We start from the raw sequence: 21672 nt of genomic DNA on the forward strand, positions 1-21672 counted from the left end.
CTTTTCTGGACCTAGATTAGGATCTGCTGTTGCTAAGTTCACATTAGCTAGATGGCTGAAGGAATGTGTGACCTTCATTTATACACAATGTAATGTCTCATTGCCTACTACCATGAAAGTTCATTCAACGAGGTCGGTGGCAACTTCTGCTGCCTTCCATGCCAGAGCTTCTTTACATGACATCTGTACAGCTGCAACTTGGGCTATGCCTTATACCTTCATCAATCATTACAAATTGGATTTGGCCTCCAGGGGAAGAGCATCTTTCGGTTCTATGGTGCTCAGGAATGTCCTTCCTTGAGAGCCTCCCAGGAATAGAGATAGCTGGGGACTCTGTCCCATGCATAAGGAATGATTGAGGATTAACAATATCAGATAAAGAAGTTATGTCTTACCATAACGTTCCATCTGTATTGTTGATCCTCGTTCAGTCATTACGACCCTCCCTCCTTCCCCCTCCTATGGTTTCTAGTGGATCTCACCATCTGGTTCTCTTAGGTTATTTGACCAGAGGTAGCCTCTACCTTCTTTGACTTGCAAACTCAATCTGAGGTAACAGGGAGAGGGGGATTGTGGGTAAGAGTTTAGCTCGAGAGTTTGAAGCTGACGCGAGCTTGGAAAATGGCCGGCTCGGTTCCGAAGTCGGAACCAATACCCATGCGTAATGACTGAACAAGGATCAACAATACAGATGGAACGTTATGGTAAGACATAACTCCTTTTTCTCTCACAGCATGTTCTGACAGAGTCTGGGTGAGGTTTCCTACAACTTTTATAACCCACTGCTCTCCCCTGGAAACTAGAGAGGAACTGAAATGAACATAAACTTTAAAAATATATTGTATGCCTGAAACATAAATCACAGGCTACCTTTTAATAACAAGCACAAAGAAGTAATGAAAGAGAAAGTTAAGTCTTTGTATTGTAGTTCAGATTCAGTCATGCATCCTGTACTAGTACGAACAGCAATCACTTACTCTATTGCATAGGAAGTATGCAGTGATGTGATACACAGGAGTTTAGTGAGACATTTCCAATATTCTCGATCTGTCATCAGTCAATGGCATTACCATTTTATCATTAACTTATGAAAAGGAACTAACATTCTATCATTAAAAATCCAGATTACAATCGGGAGGGGGAGAGATTCAATGATACATATGAAGATGCCATATCTAGCAAATTTAACTTAAATAGACTATGGCACAATGTATATAACTTCCTTCTGCTCTGAAAGCTACAGCAGTAAGTATCAAAACTGATATAATAGAAATCTGACTCATTGTGGTCACCCAATATGACATTACAGCTTTATCTAGGTGGAAGTTGCATATTAGAGCAACTGCTTTTATTTTGCCATAAAAGTATTGTTTTTGCTGACTTCTCTTTGTAAATGTGAGGAAGTTCAGCCTCATCGCTAAAGTCATGAATCAGATACACTAAGATGCTGGTGTTGTTTCATGGGGTATTTGCCTTCTACGTTTTCACAAACTAGATAACAATATCCGAATGATACTGAAAAACATGTACAATGCTACTTATCAGCTAAGACTGCAGTGTCTCAGATTCAGACAGACTTGCTGAGCTGACTTCTTTCTGAGTCTACTGACTGTGTTGAAGTTTTCACTTGTGGCTCTGTCATTACCACTCCAGTTAACCTTAACTTTAAAGTAAAAATCTTATCGACAGCATCTAAAAATTGTTGCATACAGCTGAGAAATGAGTGCTAAGCAGGGGGAAGGTATTCAAAATCTCCTCTGACTAAACTTCTCATTACAGGAAATAACCAAGAAATTTGGGCAAAAAACCTGAAATCAACTGACTTTGAACTACTTTGCCTTGATGATAGTCGAGCTCCTGTTGCTAATTACAGGAAATGCTATTTGGCAAAAGTCCCTGCTCATGCCGTAGTGACCCGACCTGAAAAACGTAAGGAAGTTGTCAATTTCTTAAAAAGACAGCAGGTAGGTAAAATATCTATTACAGATAAGACATCATTATAAAAGAGTAATAATGTATTAGCAATTGCAGCAGATTGTGTGTTTTCTTTTTTCTTCAAGCTACATGACATTGGTGGACTAGGAGAAATTTTCAAGGTTCAAGATACTCCAGTAAAAAATAATTAAAAAAATATTGGCACTATAAGAAATAGTACTTTTCATGCATTATTTTGTCTGAAGTTTTCATTCTCCCATCAATGGACTTGTTTATTTACTTACCATACGGGTTGATGCTCCCTTTTTGTTCAGTAAACAATTTCACTAAATGTCCATTTAGCGAGCCACTTTCAGATAAAACTCCCCTTGAAATTAGTAAGCTTACAGGGGATTTAAATGTCTCCATAGGTGAAATACTGATTCAATGGTAGATTAAATTGGGGATCCTTATGTTCTTACATAGCTCAAAGTTCTAAAACAATTAGGTTATATATTTTTATCCAAACTTTCAGTAGCTTGGGTATAACGTAATAATGTATAAGGTGCTGGGAGTGGGAGAAACTGCACTGGAGAAGTATGTTGACAAAACCCACCATATAGAAAGTGTCAGAAATTATTTTTTCTCTGTTCTCTGTTTTGGTCTCAGAATTCCACATTTTAAAATTCTAGCTTCTGAAACAAATTACCATGGCCAAATAAGGATCTATTTTTCTTTGTTGAAATTTCATTACTTCGAAAAAGAAAAGTAGATGCCCACTTCAGCCAAAGTGAATTTCAATGAAAGTCACTTTCACTGAAGTCTAGTCGCCTGATGGGCTGACTAAAAAAAAAAAAAAAAAACAAAGCAAAAAAACTTTTGCAGGGGAGCAAGCCCCTCTGCACCCCCCCATCCCCCCACACATCCCTACTTAAATATACCAACTCCAAGATCTAACTACAGCGAGGAAAAGGGAATATTCCTATTCTGCGCTGTATTGTGATCTCTGTACTCAGTTTTCACTTTTCAGTGCTTCGAAGAAGTGGTCTCTCACAAGTGGATTTCAAAGTACTGAAACTTCAACCAACCAAAGTACACCCCCAAATAAATATGTTCTGTTCTTCCACAAACCCAGTAAGTCAAAGCATAGAAAAATACTTCACTATGGAAAATAAACCAACAGTATGTGAAAACAATTAAGATAAGCAGACAAGATACAAGCCTTTCTTTAATGAGAAATCTTAGAATCATCATATGTACACATGAGAAATCAGGAAATAATCATCTACACACTACTCTCAGCTCATGTATATTGTAAAATAAGGAACGTGAAGGCAGGAAAATGTGCATTATGTATCTGATGTTACCACTACCCGAATATGTTTTTCACATTATTCCTTTCTGATCCTATTACCAAACCAGGCAATATGAGGTACAACAAAATATTTAATATTTGAGCTCTACCATTTAAAATCATCACAGTTTTGCAGAATGGAAAACTCAATTAATTCCAAAAAATTCTCTAATGCAATACAACTGCTATTGTTAATCTGCCAGTATAGTAAAATGTACTGAAAGCTATGATCAAAAAATATAAACATTTATATACTACTTAAGACCACCTTGGATAAGTTTTGTGAACATCCAAATGAAAATTCTTAATTCTATGCAAACCTAACCTAGGAGTACAACCTTACCACTCAGATTCACATAGGTCTATGTTTAACAATCAAATAACATTTACATTGAATGGCTAAATATTGACCTCTAACTAGAACGTTCATTCAGCGAACTTTCACTTTTTTCACCAGGGAAAATAAATAGTTAGCCAACACTTTTCTGTCCTAAAAAAGGCAGCATTTCAAACCTACCCAGGTGGGGGGCTTTGCCCCACACACCCTCTAACTATATACACCAACTCTGGGACTGCACTATAGTGGAGAAAAGGGCAGATGGGAAAGTGCTGACCAACTAACTACTTTCCCATTCGCCGAAATGAACATTCGCTGAATGATCATTTGATGGTTAGGGGTCGGTGTTTATCCGTTCCATGTAAATGTTATTCGACAGTTAAACATAGACCTGATTCACATCAATACATATCCAAGTAGTGGCATACTTAATGAGACGTCCTTGGTAGTAGAGAAGTTCCACACCATGTTGATTCAAAGGCTCTGATGTTTTATGCAATTTCCTCAGTGGGTGTCATGGTTATTAGGTGTGTTGCATTCATTCACTTCAGCAGGGAAAGTAGTTTCCCTAACTGAGCAGACCCTAGCTGCACAGCTACAGAGCTACAGTCTAAGCAGAGGAATGCCTATCCACTGTTCTTAAAACAGCACAGTAAGTGACTCAAAGATATTCACAGAAGGGCTTTAATGTAATTCAGAGGCATACTAATTCTGCATGCATCTGAATTACTTTATAGCCAAGCAGTGTACCTCTGCCAAGCTAAGAGGGCATGCTGCTCAACTGCAAATGACATTTATGAGTATCACGATACACAAACTACTACGCCAAAAATAAAAATTTAATAATGCAAAGCTTTCGGGCTAACCACCCTTCATCAGTACATAAAAATAATATATTTTCATCTCCACTTTTAAATAGGGATTAGTTGAAAACACATGATACAGCCAGCCTATCATCATCAGGTAACAATTACAACATTTAAAACAATAGTGCCTGAATTTATAAAATATTTAAAAAACATCATTTGTACACTAAAAATGATAAATTAACTTCAACATTAAAAAAGAGAACTACATGTACTTGCTATATGTTTTCTCTTTGTCTTTTTATCAGTATAGGTTTGAGGCTGACAGCATTATTTAAACCTGGTTCAGTGTCAGCCTGAAGCCTAATGATCCATTCACATTCTTTTAATTTTAGTATATTATTCATATCGCCTCCCCTGCTTCCCATAACAACTGTATCTATTCCTCTAAATTTAAACACATGTCTAGAGTCTATCTCAGAAATATGCTTACTGAGAGCATTAGTGGCCACATTTCTTCTAATCTCTGATTTATGTTCCACTATCTACTCTCTTAAGGATGAAGGGTGGTTAGCAAAATTTATTATTTTTATGTACTTCTGACGGGTGGTTAGCCCGAAAGCTTTGCATTATTGAATTTGTATTTTTGGCATAGTAGTTTGTGTATCGGAAACTTCATTGTTATACAGCACTGCTCATTGGTTATTTTATATTTATGAGTACCACCACATGTTTAGTGCGTAGCACAGACAATATAGCATTAAGGACTGGAAGGAGATATCTGAAGAATTAAGATTATAGAAAGGATGGTCAACATTATTACAAATACAGAATGCAAAGAATCTACCTCCACCCAAGGTTAAACCTTCAGTACAACAAGCACAGGAAAAAGTAAATTATATTTAAATAAAAAAATACTTTGCTCTGTACTATCTGAAATAAGTATTTTGAAGAGGGTCCTAGGGCACATAATCTTTAATGCTAAGGATAAGCTATAATACTGAACAGCATTTAATAATAATACACTGTAGATTATTACTAAAAGTTTTATCCCCTTCAGGCATAGTAAACCTCCACTCATCAAGGTTTACAGAATTTGTGAACCACAAAAAAATCATTATACAAAGCTGCAGAAGTTCCCTAAACATAATGGCAAAAATCAGAAAACTGTTGTGACACCCGTGCACTTACCCAGTAATCAAGGAGCCTCAATCCTCACCACTAACACCAGTGAGGGGCATCCACATTGGGAGGGATAACAAGTGCACACACAGTAAAGTACAATTTCCCTTAAGAGCACACAGAGATCACAGTCAGTTTGGGGTTGGTTTCTCCCCTTCTCTCCAGATCCCCAATAAGACTCCCCACTGGCACAGTTATAGGGTACAGATCTCAGCCGAGTAGTCAAGCCAAAACCTACAGTGCCCTCTCTGTCCAACCAGTGCTTTGTGTCCCTGCCCAAGTAACTGACAAACACACACTTTGAGATTTGGTTTACATACAAACACACAGACACTCCAGGGGAAGGCTGGCACAGGTTCTCCAGTTATGCTCCCTCCTGCCAGGCTATAAAGTAGTAATCACTGCCACCAACTACTCTTATCAGCTACTAAAAAGGCCCTTACCAAAGGGTGTCCAATTATTACTGTGCAGAGTGGCTTTGTACACTATCACTATATACATGCAATGCACTCTAAAGCTTAAATTATCTCTACACAAAACAGCCACAGTTGAAAGGTTTATATATATTTAATAATAAAAACACAAGACATATCTTCTCAATTCAACACAGTGCTAATCAAGAGTTCGGAAATCACAGGTAAATGCTTAAAATAATACTGTAGGATAGCCTGACATAAATACAGAAAACAGCTAGTCTTAACTTACTGTTTTCTATCTATTTCTCAAGAGAAACACTAAAGTCTAAGATCCTACTTACATAGAGACAGAGTAAAGCAAGAGCAAAGCAAGTGGTGGTGAGTGGTCAATTCTGAAGACAAATGCAAAATGCTCTGATTCTCTGACTCTGAGAAAGTCTTAAAATAATACATCACTGCTGACTCATTTTAGATTACATCATTCTTCTCTGGTTCCCAGGCTAACAGAAACTCAGAGTTTTAACATTTCTTTGATCTTGCACATGGCCAGGAAACTACAGCAATAAAAGACATCATATATGTAAAATCTAGCAATTAACTCTGGTCTCAAAACAATAGAAGAAATTTCTCTGTCCAGACATTATGTCTTCAAGCCTTGGACTCAAACAGTCATACAATGCTTGACTTATCAGCTTTCTTCCAGCAGAGTGCACTGTGGTTACATTTTTGAAGTTCAACATTTAGCACAGTTTTCTTACATTTTAAGAGGACAAACCTGTGGATTAATTTCATATTTACAATGACATAGAATTATCTACAAAATTATATCTAGCTAAGCTGGCAGCCTACACATATCTTCACAACTGTAATGAAAAAAAAATGAATGATATATTCTTAACATAATTCTAGATCTGTCAGGAATGTGCCCATCTTTGGCATCCTGTAGTACTATGTGCAACTGGCATTAGAACTTCTCAGCATCGGAAGGTACCTTAGGCAATTACTCCATCTCCCAGAGTCCCCATAATTCTCTGCTCTCATCTCTTCAGTTCTCATTGGCACATTCAGTTGGTATCATGAGGGTTTGTTCTGGAAGTAAGTAATAGTACGTAAAAAGCTAGGAGAACAACAGCAGCAATATAATGCTAGCCATCAGCCATTGTATGTACGGGGTCACAATTGTTGGGGCTGGCTGAATCATTCCTGGCCCCACTGGAGAATGTTCACAGGAATATGGTCAAGGTTATGAAACCTGACAAGGGGGGGGGGGTCAGTCCTCATGGACAATGTTATTTATGAAGGAAAGATGACGCAAGTCCTGGAGGACACTGTTACATATTCCAGGGTCTCCAGGAACAAAATAATGTAAGAAACTTCTCTGTGTGGAAGATTTTCAGTCCATATATTTCTAGTTAATCGCTGTATATTAATCAGATCAGACAATAGTAGTAGAAGTAGTGAACTTAAACTCGTCTTAAGTCAAAACAAAACAAAACAAAAAATAATAATAGAAAATATATAATTGCACAGCATTACTAAGTATTCAAAAGTAATCCAAGCAAGGCAGACAGTCTGTTTCCAGTCGAAAATCCTTTATAAAGTACACAGACAAGCGATCCAAGTAAAACAAAAATAGAGTAATAATTTCCTCACAAGCTTTCTAAAGATATATATATATATATATATATATATATATATATATATATATATATATATATATACATTTTATCAGGCATGGGAGTGGTTTATTGTGCTGTAAAATAAAGTGTTATTGGTACACATGTTAAATTCACATCTCTTCCCCCATCAGTGTGACATTCGAGCTGGTCCTGCCCTACTTAGTCATAATAATATATACCCCTTATGTACTTTAAATAAAATTTATAATGATGTGGTACCGCTTACTTAACCAAATTATTAAGTAGATTATTAAGTCTGTGATTTTATCTAAGACAATATACTAAATCGCTGGAAATATATCAACCTTAGTTCATTTGGCAATCAAAAAATATATATAAATATATACATATACATTTTGCATGTAAAAATCAATTTCTATTTTCATAACCTATTGTTAACCAAGATGGCTTTCATCCTTCTAGACTTCTTCAGGTCTGTGTACAAGAACCCTAAAAACAATCTATAAAAATATATATAATTATATAATTTGTTATAGAAATAACCCACGCCTGGGTGTGGGTAATGCTGGATTTACTGACGGTTGGTGTGGTTTGGTCACGAGAGCGAAGCCCGAGTGGCCAAACAAAGACAACCATGGGTAAATCCAGTATTACCCACACCCAGAAGTGGGTTATTGCTATTATACAATGACATTATTTAAGAAAAAAAATACTTACTTTTCTTAAATAATGGCATTGTATAATGTCGCCTTGCTGCCCTTCCGCAGCTGTCTGGTAGTCTGTGGCAGTTCTGATGTACTGTGCATGCGTATGCTTACGCAGTACATCAGAGCTGTGTGTAGAAGCAATGGAGAAAGCAAGATCTCCGTTGCTTTTTACAAAGTGCCTCGCTATGTTAAAGGAGTTTAACATAGCGAAACAGCTTTAAAAAAAGCAACGGAGAATCTCTGTTGCTTTATACAAAGAGTCTCGCTATGTTAAAGGAGTTTAACATAGCAAGACAGCTTTAAAAAAAGCAACGGAGAAAGGAAGATCTCCGTTACCTTTTTTAAAGCTGTCTCGCTATGTTAAACTTCTTTAACATAGCGAGACGGTGTCTAAACAGCAACGGAGATCTTGCGTTCTCTGTTGCTGTAAAAAAAAAGACTTATACTAATGGAAAACGTCCGGGCGACCGGACCTTTTTCCATTAGTATAAGTCTGATTTACAATGTGCACGCTGACCAATCAGCATGCACATTTTGGAATATTAATGGGGGTTGTTGTATAATAGTATTGTTATTACACATCATTTTGAATAAAGTGGAAAAAAGAACAAGAAAAAAATAAAAATAAGAAAAAATGTATGTATGATGATGGAAACAAAATATACACTTAAATTACAACTGATTTAAAACAGTATTTAAAACCAACTGGTAGAATAAAATAAAATAAAATACAATTAGTCATGTAAACAATGTGGCAATTTTCTAAGTTCCAGTGCACTTTTAATTGAACAGTAGTAGTTTAGTCCGGCTTCCTAAAAGAATTCAGCTTTAATTGTCACATGAGTTCATGTCTCTCCAGAATATTCGGGATGTCTCCTTCAAGATCACCCATGTCTATGCGATCCAGGATCTGAAACTTAAAATCTGTGTGGGTTTTATGAAGAGAAAGACGTTTGGCTAGTGCATTATTTTTACATCCAGAGCAGATTTCTGACAGATGACATGAAATCCTATGCTTGAATTTATTTACAGTCTTGCCCACATAGAATGCATCACATTCATTGCACTGTGCCCTGAAAATTACTTTTGTAGTGTTACAGTCACCCCCTGCACTGGTTTTAATGATTTTCTTTAAATAAGGGCAATAAAAACTATCACCTTGCTGTATAAATATACAAAATGTGCAATTAGTTTTGCATCTTTTAGTGCTTTTCTCATATGGTCTAGGTTTAAATTCAGCAAAACTTCTAATGTTCCTGGCCTTCCTATAAACAAATGATGGGGCTTCACCTAATAAGTTAATCAGAAAAGGGTTTCCTGTGACAATGTCCCAGTCTTCTTCAATAATATTTTTGATACTGTGGTAATCCAAAATGTATGTCAGGATGCAGCTATTTTTGCATTTGTTATTCTCTGTGGAATTACTTAACAATTTTCTACTGGGGAGCTGAGTGAAGGTGCTTCAGTCCTTTTCAGTTCTATAATGGGTTCCAGGATGTTTTTTAACATCTGACTTTCATCGCCTCTCACTAGAAAATCATTCTTTAAGTTGTTCAGGTTTCTCAAAAATGGTTCCATCTAGCTCGAATGTTACACTGATCTGGGCAGGGATGTGAATTTAACATGTGTACCAATAACACTTTGTTTTACAGCACAATAAACCACTCCCATGCCTGATAAAAAGTATATATCCTACCCAAATTGCAAAAAGTCACACAGGAAGCCTTTTCCTCTGTTGAAACTTGGTTATCCAATGCCCAATTAATACTCAATCCAAACAAAACTAAACTACTCATCTTCCAACCCACCAAACATACTCAAAACAACTCTCACTTTAACATCACAGCAAAAGACAACACCACTATATACCCAACTGAACACACCAAATCGCTAGGAGTGGAAATAGACAATAAACTAAAATTTGACATTCACATATCCATGACCATAAAAAAAGTCCACAAAAAACTAGGAGCATTATGCAGAAATAAGCATCTTCTCACCAAAGCAGCAAAGATTTCAATAGCAAATTCCCACCTTATCTCCACCCTACTTTATGCCTCTCCAATATATACCAACCTAAGGCAATGCGATCTAAAGAAGATAGAGACCTGCTACAATAAAATCACCAAATTCGCCACAGGGGCATCCTATCATAGTCACCACTGTCTCTCACTTGCTGAACTGGGCTGGCTTGAAGTCCCTCACCTCCTTCAATGGTATCAACTCTCACTCGCCCATAAACTAGTAAACCATCCACTAAATGTCCCATTCCTCCAGAATCTACTCCAACCCTATCGCTCCACCAGACCACTAAGATCCAGCAACAAAAATCACTTGCAGATCACTAAAGCCAATAACTCTGCTGGTGAAGCACTATTCTCTTGCACCATAGCCAAATTATGGAACTCCCTCCCACCCACAATTACCTCCATAACATCATGCACCCACTTCAAAACTTTACTAAAAGCGCACCTAAAAACTTGCTGGCTATGCCCTTGCAAGTCCCACTCTAATATCACCCACCCCATCCAACCACTACCTTTCTTTCCACTCCACTAACTACCTTGATTATAGCAAGCTCAGATGCTCATAAGCCTAGTACTTATTATACAGCAGGAACTTCTTATTTTAACATTTGTTAATGTCTGTTATGTACTTCACAGATAAAGATTCTAGTTGTCTACTGATGTACTATGTTCTTCATCTGTAAATATGTTGTAAGTAATTGCTATGTAAATTGTTAATCGCTATGTAATCCAATGTAACTACTGTCTGTTTATTTTAACTGTGGAGCTTTTCTCCCCGGGCCTCTGCTGAAAATGGACCTACATCCAGTCGGACACTCCCAGTCAACAAATATAAATAAATAAATAAATAAATATATTTAGAAAGCTTGTGAGGAAATTGTTAGTCTATTTTTGTTTTACTTGGATTGCTTGTCTGTGTACTTAATAAAGGATTTTCAACTGGAAACAGACTGCCTGCCTTGCTTGGATTACTTTCGAATACTTAGCAATGCTGTACAATTATATATTTTCTGTTATTATTTTTTGTTTTGTTTTGACTTAAGATAAGTTTAAGTTCACTACTTCTACTACTACTGTTGAATGATTTGATTAATATACAGTGATTAACTAGAAATATATGGACTGAAAATCTTCCACACAGAAAAGTTTCTTACACTGTTTTGTTTTTGGACCCACTACACTTTAGTGGGTTGTTTTGAGACTTTGGGGATACCATGGAGATTACTTGTTTTTTGCAGGAACAAAATTAACATGCCATACAGAAAAACTGACCTTGCTATTTATGACCGCCTTTTGGAAGGCTTGATTGACCATGACACCTTTAAATATTTGTCCATTGCCAGACCCAGGATACCTACCATTTTTGGTATCCCCAAGGTCGACAAGGACCAGGGGGATCCTCCCCTTAGGCCTGTTGTGTCAGCTGAGGGCACCAAGACGGCACCCCTAGCCAAATTTGTGGATACCAAATTAAAGAGTTTGTGGGGTACTGAGACTGAAATTTTTAAATATTCCTGTAAGTTTTTGAAGGTAATTGATGTTAATCAGTCTTTTGATAACATAATTTTTGTAGCAGTGGACATTAAAGATCTGTTTTCTGTTACCCCACACTATTGGTTTAGACTGGCTAGAAGCAGCCCTTGTGGAAAAATCTAATATTTCTACTGACAACTTGCATGTGGTACTACAACTTATGGAATTAGTGTTAAAAAATTATTTCATGTATTTTGGTGGCAAGTTTTTTCCATCAGATTAAGTGGGTGGCCATGGGGGTCAATGCCACCCCCACTTATACAAATAGTGTACTGTCCTGATGGGAAAAGAACTATATTCTATATTCTAGATTCAGTTCCAGTTGGTCACACTACAAGCGATTTTTGGATGGCATTTGTATTTTTTGGAGGGACACAGAGAGCAAACTACATGAGTTTTTAGATTATCTCGAAACAACTACCACATTTCTTCACTTTACTAGTACCATTACTTATAACAAGATGGATTTTTTGGATGTAGGCATAATTAAGACATCCCAGGGTATTAAGTCTAAAGTGTTTCACAAAGAAACTTTTTCCAACTCCTGTTTGCATTTTGGGATTGCCACCCTCATCATCAGAAAAAAGTATATTTAAAGGGCAACTAATTATAGCTAGCAGGATGACCTCTGTGGATGAGGATTTTGATGAGGAATGTGAATAATTTTTGGAAGGTTTGTTTAGTGAAAGAGGCTACCCTGCTGATTTATTGAAAGACAATAAATCCAAAATCAAGAATTCACGTGCAGAAAAATATTTCCCTCTGTTAGGTAAGAGTACTTTGGTTACTGGGAACCAGTGCATTGGTCTGGGTAGAGACCAATACAATAAGGCACTTATTATTGAATATAATTCAGATTCTCAGAAAGTAGAAGAGACTCTGAGGAGAGAATGGAATAGATTCACCACCCTTACTGACTTGAAAGGTTTGGCTAAGGAACCCATGAAAATTATTTTTAAAATGGGGACGAACCTAAAAGAACTTTTTGAAGGTTGTAAGTTGGATATGAGAGGAATTAATGTTAATAAGAAAGGAACATATATGTGCAGAGCATGATCACAATGTGCCTACATTACAAATACTGATAATATACCAATTCCTAGTAGGAATAAGGTGATCTATGGAAATAGTTAGTGGTTTGGTATACTTAGTGATCTGTGGGCTCTGTGGAGCCTTTTATGTGGGCAAGACTGAACGAAAATTAAAAAAACGTATTTACAAGCATGTGTACAACATTAGGACAAGGAATGACAAGAATGCTTTGTGCAAACATAGTTTGAGGTGTGAACATGCAAGTTTTTCTTTCTTTCTTCTTGAGACTGTTCTTCCTGATGCCAGAGGGGGACCATGGGAAACCAGACTTGAATACCATTAGCTATTTTGGCAGGTGACCTTGGATGCTGCTAAAGCCCCTGGTTTAAATGAGAATATTTCTATTGCCCCATTATTAAAACTAAGGGCTGCTAAACTATAGATCCCCTTTGTTCCTATCTTCCTATATTTAGAGTTTTTAATAATTTCATGGTGTGCTTTTACAATGGTTTAGAATTGTTCTGGAAAGATTATCACACTTAATGTGAGCCTACACAACATTTTCCTTAATTTTTGGACTTAAGGGTGCACTTTCTATTTTAACCACTTGAGAGAGACATTGTATTATGGTTTTAAGAAAATTAAAATATGTATATTTTTATGTATTCTTGCACATATATTTAAACATCTTTTATATATACAGACATTCAATGGTTATGATGCACTTTTTAATGTTTTTACTGATAGTTTTGTTTGTCAATATTTTAATGTATAAGTAAGCTTTTAAAAAGTGGTTTTGGCTACTGTTTCAGTGTGATAACAGGGTTTTAAACGGCAGTACTAAGCAACAGTTAGCAATCTTTGTTTTTCACTATAAGCATTTTATTGGTGGCTTTTTAATTTCTGTTTGTATAAATTGAGGGAAGGCACACAGGATGCTTATCTGATGAAGTCTCTTTACAGACAAAAACATATGTGCCATTGTGAACGTTAATGTCTTCTGTGTGAAACTGTGGAAAATAAATAGCGTTTTTATTGTCTTTCATTCCTGTGGGGTGCTTCCTACAGCCTTGGACTTTATTTTTGTTTATTGGTTATTGCTTTGAAGGCTGGTTATTCCTCAGTTGAACATTTACTTGGGAATATGGTCCCAAAATAGAATATATACAGATCTAGTGTAACTGCAAGGACATACCTTTCATATCTGATAAGAAATGGTCCATTTTTAGAAACTTGCCAGTTAGAGTTCCCAGCTGCATACACCAACTCTCATTACCCCTAGAGCCAAACTCCACAGCATTGCACATGCTTTCTCCTCTCATATGCCTACTCTTTGGGAAGTTCTCACCATTGACACTAAGGAAGTCAACACTTAGTCCAAATTCAGAATGCAACTCAAAAAACACTTTTTCATCCAAGCCAAATGTTCCTACTTCAACACAGGGTATATCACCTAACCCGTCTCCTTTCCAAGAATATTCTTTTCTCTCAAGATTCACTGAAGATTGTCCCCCTTTAGAAACTAATGGATATATATTGTACATTACATTCTACTTGATTGTACATTGCACTGTGCTTCTTCACTAGAAAGTATATACACAGTTATTTATACATAATTATTCTGAACTACTGTGTTGTTGTTTACATTCCTGTATATCTGAAATCGGTCAGTATTGATCAGTGCACTACCCAGGAAATAAATATAAATAAATACTAGGGTAAAAGTATCCAATTAACCAATGCCTTGGCAGCTGTAACCCCAAAGAAGGAGCATGCCCTGGAAGCAATGGCTAATTTATAATGTTCAGCAAAGGTACTGAGAATGGACCACATTGGAGATGCAGAGATGACTTCTACTTTCTCAAGGATGCAAAGCACACGACTGCAGCCCTGGTGTAGCGGCCTGCTGATATGTAGCAAAACACAGGGTACTAAGGAATTCATCTAGAGACAATGTTGTTGTGTCTTTTGGCTTTTCCCAGTTAGGGGTCAACACAGCGGAACTCCGGTCCGCTAATGATTGGTAGTTGATTTTTATGTGCCGAGTTACCAGCCCTGACGCACAACCTTCAACGAAGGTACACCCATTCATGCATATCTCCACGCAGAAGATGCTCTAGCTGAGAATCGAACCGGACAGCATCTTACTGTGAGGCGACAACGCTACCGCAGCACCACCACCGCGGATCAAGGAATTCATCTAGAGACAATAACTTTGGATATTAGTCTACCCTTCATTTGAGTAGCAAAGTTTATGAAGAGCTGATTAGTTTGCCTTAATTCTTTGGTCCTTCTATTGTAGACTATCAATATTCTGTGTATGTCCATGCAATAGAGGATATACCCTTGTTCTGATAAATTGGAAAAAAACCCTGATGAATGGATGAATTGTTTCAATTAGCCTCCGGAGCCACTTCCAGCATAAAGTTAAGACCTGTGTGCAGTATTACCCTTTGTGGAATACCATGAATGGTGGCCTCACCAACAGAGCCTGCACATCTTCTGAGTGCTGTAATAGTGACCAGAAAAACTTTTTTCAAAGAAAAGTATTTAAAGGTATTAGAGGAGGCTGGTTCAAAGTGTCCTTGGTTTGAGCCAAAAACGTAAAAGCCCAAAGGCGGTACCAGGTCACTGAAAGGAGGCCTAAGATGGAAGATTCCTTCTAGGAATGCTTTACTCACTTTGGCCACTGCTACTGAGAGGAAATGGTGACCCCTGATGGAAATCAGAAATTGTAGCCAGATGCAACTTAACAAAAAGTAGCTGTTTCCTTGTTTGAGTAGATTTGCTATATTTTGCAGCAGATTCTCTAACAATACTTTTTGATGTACTGTACCCTTTAAGTATGCAAAGATAAAAGAACACTTCCATTTGTCCTTGTGCATTTTTCTAGTGGAAAGTTTTTGCAAAAATGTTAAAATTTCACTATGTTTGGACACAAAGTAGGGAAGGTCCATCACATTCAAAGCCAGTGAAGCTATGCCAAGAACTTTACACCATTAATGTTTAGGTAATGGCTCCCTGCTGGATGAAATGTCAGACATCTGAAACAAAACATTCCTTTAGAAAAATGCAGAAGAATTTGATCTTATTTTCAGTGCTCCAGGTATTACCTAAGTTAAGGTTACAGATGTTAGAAGGAGTCTTGACAATAGCACCTAGTTTTCAGCTGTCTGCAAATTTAGTTAACCAGATTCCTAGTTCTTAGTCTGGAGATCAGAGAAGTAAATACTGAAAAGGTGGTGCCTCTGTACTGGGTCAAACTAAGTCTCAGCTTTCTTCTTTAAGTCTTCTCCTCAAAAGTTATCAGCTGTTGCTCATTTTAAGCAATTTTCCCATTAGTTTTAGCTGCTATGCTTTAAGGGACATATGGTGTCATAGTGTTGTATCAATAATTCAGAAGAGTTTTCTGAAGCCTCTAATTGCCTTGTGTGCCTTGATGATAACTTGAAAGGTGTCACAATTCATGTGTAATCACATCTAAAGTCATTCCAACATCTTTTAACTAAATCCATGCCACATTTTGTATCTAATTCTTCAGATTCAGTCAAGTCCACGTCCACATGGCCGACTGTACTCTCCATATCTTCTTCAGTCATCACTTCCTTTTCCATTTTTCCAGGAACTTACAAGCAAAACCAAACCATATCAATTAAATAAATCAAAGAAATCACACTAAACTCATTTAACTTAGTTTGAATATACAAAATACACTGACTAGCATTAACAGTTTCAGAGCAACTTAAGGAAAGATTGACCGTTCAAAGTACCATATTATACAACGACCCCCCCATTAATATTCAAAAACATGCACGCTGATTGGTCAGCGTGCATGTTGTAAATCCGAGTTATAGTAATGGAAAAGGGGGTCCGGTTGCCCAGACTTTTTCCATTACTATAACTCTTGCAACACTGTCTCGCTATGTTAAACAGGTTTAACATAGCGAGACAGCTTTAAAAAAAGCAACGGAGATTCTCCGTTGCTTTTTTTAAAGCTGTCTCGCTATGTTAAACCCATTTAACATAGCGAGACAGTTTGTAAAAAGCAACGGAGATCTTGCTTTCTCCGTTGCCTTTTTCAAGACTCTCTCACTATGTTAAATGGGTTTAACATAGCGACACAGCTTTAAAATAAGCAACGGAGATTCTCCGTTGCTTTTTTTAAAGCTGTCTCGCTATGTTAAACCCATTTAACATAGCAAAACAGTTTGTAAAAAGCAACAGAGATCTTACTTTCTCCATTGCTTTTGCCCACAGCTCTGATATTCTGCATAGGCATACGCATGCGCAGTACATCAGAACTGCAGCAGAATACCAGATAGCTGCGGAAGGGCAGCTAGGAGGCATTATACAATGCCATTATTTAAGAAAAGTAATTTTTTTTCTTAAATAATGTCATTGTATAATAGCAATAACCCACTTCTGGGTGTGGGTAATGCTGGATTTACCCACGGTTGGCTTTGCTTGGCCACTCAGGCTTCGCCCTCATGACCAAACCACACCAACCGTGGGTAAATCCAGCATTACCCACACCCAGGCATGGGTTATTGCTATAATATATAGCTGCTCCATCATTTTATAGCTTTGTTTTAATGGTTTGAGTGTCAGGCAAGTATAAGATATGAAGTGTTTTCACTTGTGTGAAATGCAACTGGAGTTTGATTTTTATGTGTTATGAAGCTCAATGATGCAGACAACTAAAGGGACCAGTTTTCGAAAATTACGTTTTTTTTTATCCATTCTACATGGTTGTGTGGCTGGAATTAATATATTTAAATACTGAGGCGCAGGGTACAATGAGGCTTTCTCCCCTGCAATATATATATATATATATATATATATATATATATATATATATATATATATATGTGTGTATATATATATTTTTTTTTTTTACCCGTTTTTGTGATATTTTGACAATACTGTTTTTTTTCCATTTAATTTGGTTTGTTGGTTTTATTTATTGTAATTTCAGTTCTTTATCTTTCATGCATTTAATATGAATCCTCCTTTCTCTAGGTTATGTATGGACATGATGGAACAGACAAAGAAAAATTCATAATGTTCACGTCTGATTCTGACAATGACCTTTTGTTCAAGGATTCAACTCAATGCCTTACTGAGGTTGCTGATGGTACAAGCTATACAGACTTCTTGGGGAAAGACTATATGGAGTCAATGAATGGATTAAATACCTGCTCTCCTGCAACAGGTGAGTTTGTTTACATTTTCGTTTTCATATTTTACACTGTCTGAGAGTGTGGCTTCAGTTGCAGACATTTTGTCCAGGTCTCTCCCTCATTTCCCATAGAGTCTAGTGCCCACATCTACATCACTAACTTTCATTTCAAGCACAGTGGGCGGCACAGTGGTGCAGCGGTTAACGTTGTTGCCTCACAGCAAGAGGTTCTCCAGTTCGATTCTCGGCTGGGGTGCCTTCTGTGTGGAGTTTGCATGTTCTCCCTGTGTTTGCGTGGGTTTCCTCTGGGTACTCCGGTTTCCTCCCACATTCCAAAGACATGCATTTGGAGTATTTCTCCCCGGGCCTCCGCTGAAAACAGGATCTGTGGAACCTAGTCGGACATTCCCGGTCAACAAATGTTAAATAAATAAAATAAAATAAAATTTCATTAGGATTGCCTAATATTTACTAGTGCAGCAACCAATTCTTGCTCCTTGATCAAGGACAGGGTAGTTGAAACAGTAATCATAACTGGAGTTCTCATTTAGAAAAATATTCAAATAAACTCAGCAGAGACAATACATTTGCCTGTCTAAAGCAATCAAAGAGTTGATAAAAGTAGACGGATTGCTTTGGCAAGTATAAATTGTTTATAGAAAAGCCGGGCTTCATGGTGCAGAGGGATCAACCTCTTACAGTGACCCATGCACCCAGGGTTCTGTTAATGGCCCCAGTGCTACAGCAGCAAGGGAAGGAGGGGGGAGTAGGAGGAGTGAAGGGGCATGACCCATTTTCCTCTTCCATGAGGATGAGAAGCATAGTGCACACATGAACATACACTAGGTTGGAGTGGTTTCTGTGGCTCAGACTAGGGAAACCATACCATGTTTTTTTTTTACTTTTTAACCTGAAAACATTGGTACAATTGCTACATAATGCTTAAAGGTTGTACCTTGTTTAATAAGTATCTATTTAGGGATACGTACTCTACAGAATAATATTCTAATTCACTAGCAAAAGAGTTAGCATTAGCCTTACATAATGGCACAGTCTACTATGAGCAAAATATACAGATACCCACTGCTAGCTGTTCTCAAAAGGCCCAACAATGTCCATAGCAATGTTATGAAAGGGCAATTGCAATAAAAAAAATAATGGCTCCAGATTGTGAAGCCGTTTCTGGAGGCAGGATTAACAAACTGAAACCTGCTACCAAATTTGAACAGAAAAATGTTCCCACAACATCTAGGAAGTAACCTTTTCTGCACTTATTTTATACACCAGTGCATGCTAGTACTGATTTTACATCTGAAACTGGTCTAGGTGGGTCCATCCAGTGATAGTAGGGGCTATTAATGCCTTTATTTCTGACTTGTATTACTATTGATTACATAGCAATACATAGCAATGCAAACCTTTCAATAGCTTGTATACTTTTGTGATCTACTCTAAACCTGCCATGTTTTAAGTTAATGCTGCTACTTGTATTGGGCTGTGACACAACTAATCAGCCTTGAACTCTGCTGCTGGGTTTGGCTGGAAAACAAGTCTCACAATGTCAGGAAAGTGCTGCATTTACTGCAGCAGATCTGTGGAATATACAGCACAGTGCCAGAGTACATATGACAATAGTGTGTACTCATCTTGCTAAGTACCCTATTCCTCCTAAACATAGTTCTCTGGTCTAGTACTCACTAGTGATCACCTTTTCCTCTGGATTCACCAGGATGAGTGTGGCAACTCTTGGTAGCACCTTCCATCAGCTAGTAATATAGCTTTGCTAATTGTTGCTTCCTGTTGTGTATGTCTCAACTGTGTCTGAACCATTAGTGCCCTCCTATACTCTATCATTGCTGTGGCTATTTACTGCCCTATTATACTGCAGCATTGCTGTGATAGTATCATCCTGTCTTGCTATAGTATGCACTTGCTGTGACTGATTGTTTACTCCCCTGCTGTGTTGCAGCCTTGCTGTAACTGCATCTCACACCTTGCTGCATTACTTCTACTTTTCTGCACTGTACGTATTACTGTGGCATCTGGGCGCCCTGTTGATGTCTCAGTTACTGTGTTGAGGCACATATGTAACCATGGTGTTTTGATTGTTGTACCATGGCATCCATGCTTGCTACTTTGTTGCACACTAATAATTGGGTACTGCATTGATCACTTCACTGCAATACTTCTGCTGTTGCACAGACACTCATGCTGTAGAGCCCTTGAATACTATTGCTTTAGTGTGTTGCAGCATCCTTGTATGCTATTCAATTGATCCTTAAAAGTCTGCACTGCATTCTGCTATACTGCTAGTGCACTGTACGGGATTGTACTGCATTCAGGTATGCTGAGTAGGACTATTATATATTGTCATACTGTACTACATTGTGCTATATTGTACTGAAGTTGCAACATTTTGCACTGTACTGTAACTGTTTTTACTGTTTTCTTATATATCATGCATCTACTGTATTGTGCCGTTATACTGTGTTACACTCTCTTTGCACTATTGGTACTGCTTCACTATCCCTTTGTGTATCATACAGCTCCCCCAATTCCAGAACAGCACATGATGTGTACAACCTGACATCTCTAGATCAACTATAGGTCCTCAGTCTAAGTTTGCCTCACCTGATGAAAGCTTTTAAGCACTATGCAACTTGCCTGCTGAAAGCCTTTAAGCACTATGCACCTTGGCTGCTTAAAGCCTTTAAGCACTGCGCACCTTGAGGTGGTGTATAAACTCTCACATATTGTTCTTCTTTCGGCTTTTCCCAGTTAGGGGTCACCACAGCGGAACTCCGGTCCTCTAATGATTGGCAGTAGATTTTTTACGGGTGCCGAGGTGCCAGCTCGACACCCAACCTTCAATGAAGGCACGCCCATTCTACGCATGTCTTTTGAACACCACTCGACCACAGGGAGGACATGCAGACGCCATACAGAAGGTGCTCCCGCCAAGAATCGAACGGGAGAACCTCTGGCTGTGAGGCAACAATGCTACCACCGTGGCTTATATTTGTATAAACTCTCACATGCTAACTGATAATCATTTACTTTTATCACATAATAAAACCACGTCAGAAGTGCAAGTGCTTATTACAGCTGGAAGCACACAAACCTTTAATCAGAGCCCATAATAGCACCACACCTGTACAGTGCAAGACAAACATAAAACCCTCATATACTGAAGTACTCAAGGTACTCCACAAATAATTCCAAAACCACAAAGACCTCCTAGGCATGGCACTGCTGGTGTATGTACTACAATCAAACCTCAGCAAAACACTGGAATCCATTCCATACAACATATATGATCTTCCAAGATTCCACAGACAAAAGCCACCAAAGTGGATTGGCCAAGCCCTTCAGGCTACAACAGCAGTCCAGCTTGCCATGGTAATGTACTTGTTATAGGTTACTCCATATTTCAGTGAAGCAATGTGCCACTCACAAGACTGAATACAGATAGGGTATCAGCTGCCTCTCAGGTGCTAGAATCCATCCCATCACCAAGGCACTCAAGTTCCTTCTCCCCAGGTATG

The 21672-nt window shown here is 37.8% G+C and overlaps 1 protein-coding gene across 2 annotated transcripts in view; it reads left to right on the forward strand.

Annotated features, from left to right (window-relative positions):
* The window catches only part of LOC122800094 (serotransferrin-A-like), a 653725-nt gene that overhangs the window by 600903 nt on the left and 31150 nt on the right, over window positions 1-21672 (forward strand). For both annotated transcript variants that reach the window (XM_044069618.1, XM_044069619.1), the window contains exons 15-16: window positions 1780-1964; window positions 17968-18160. In XM_044069618.1, the coding sequence (XP_043925553.1) occupies window positions 1780-1964; window positions 17968-18160 (378 nt within the window). The remainder of the gene's footprint in view (window positions 1-1779; window positions 1965-17967; window positions 18161-21672) is intronic.

Source organism: Protopterus annectens, chromosome 4.part0 (genome assembly GCF_019279795.1).
Source record: "Protopterus annectens isolate FY-2018-M chromosome 4.part0, PAN1.0, whole genome shotgun sequence".
Classification (NCBI taxonomy): domain Eukaryota; kingdom Metazoa; phylum Chordata; order Ceratodontiformes; family Protopteridae; genus Protopterus; species Protopterus annectens.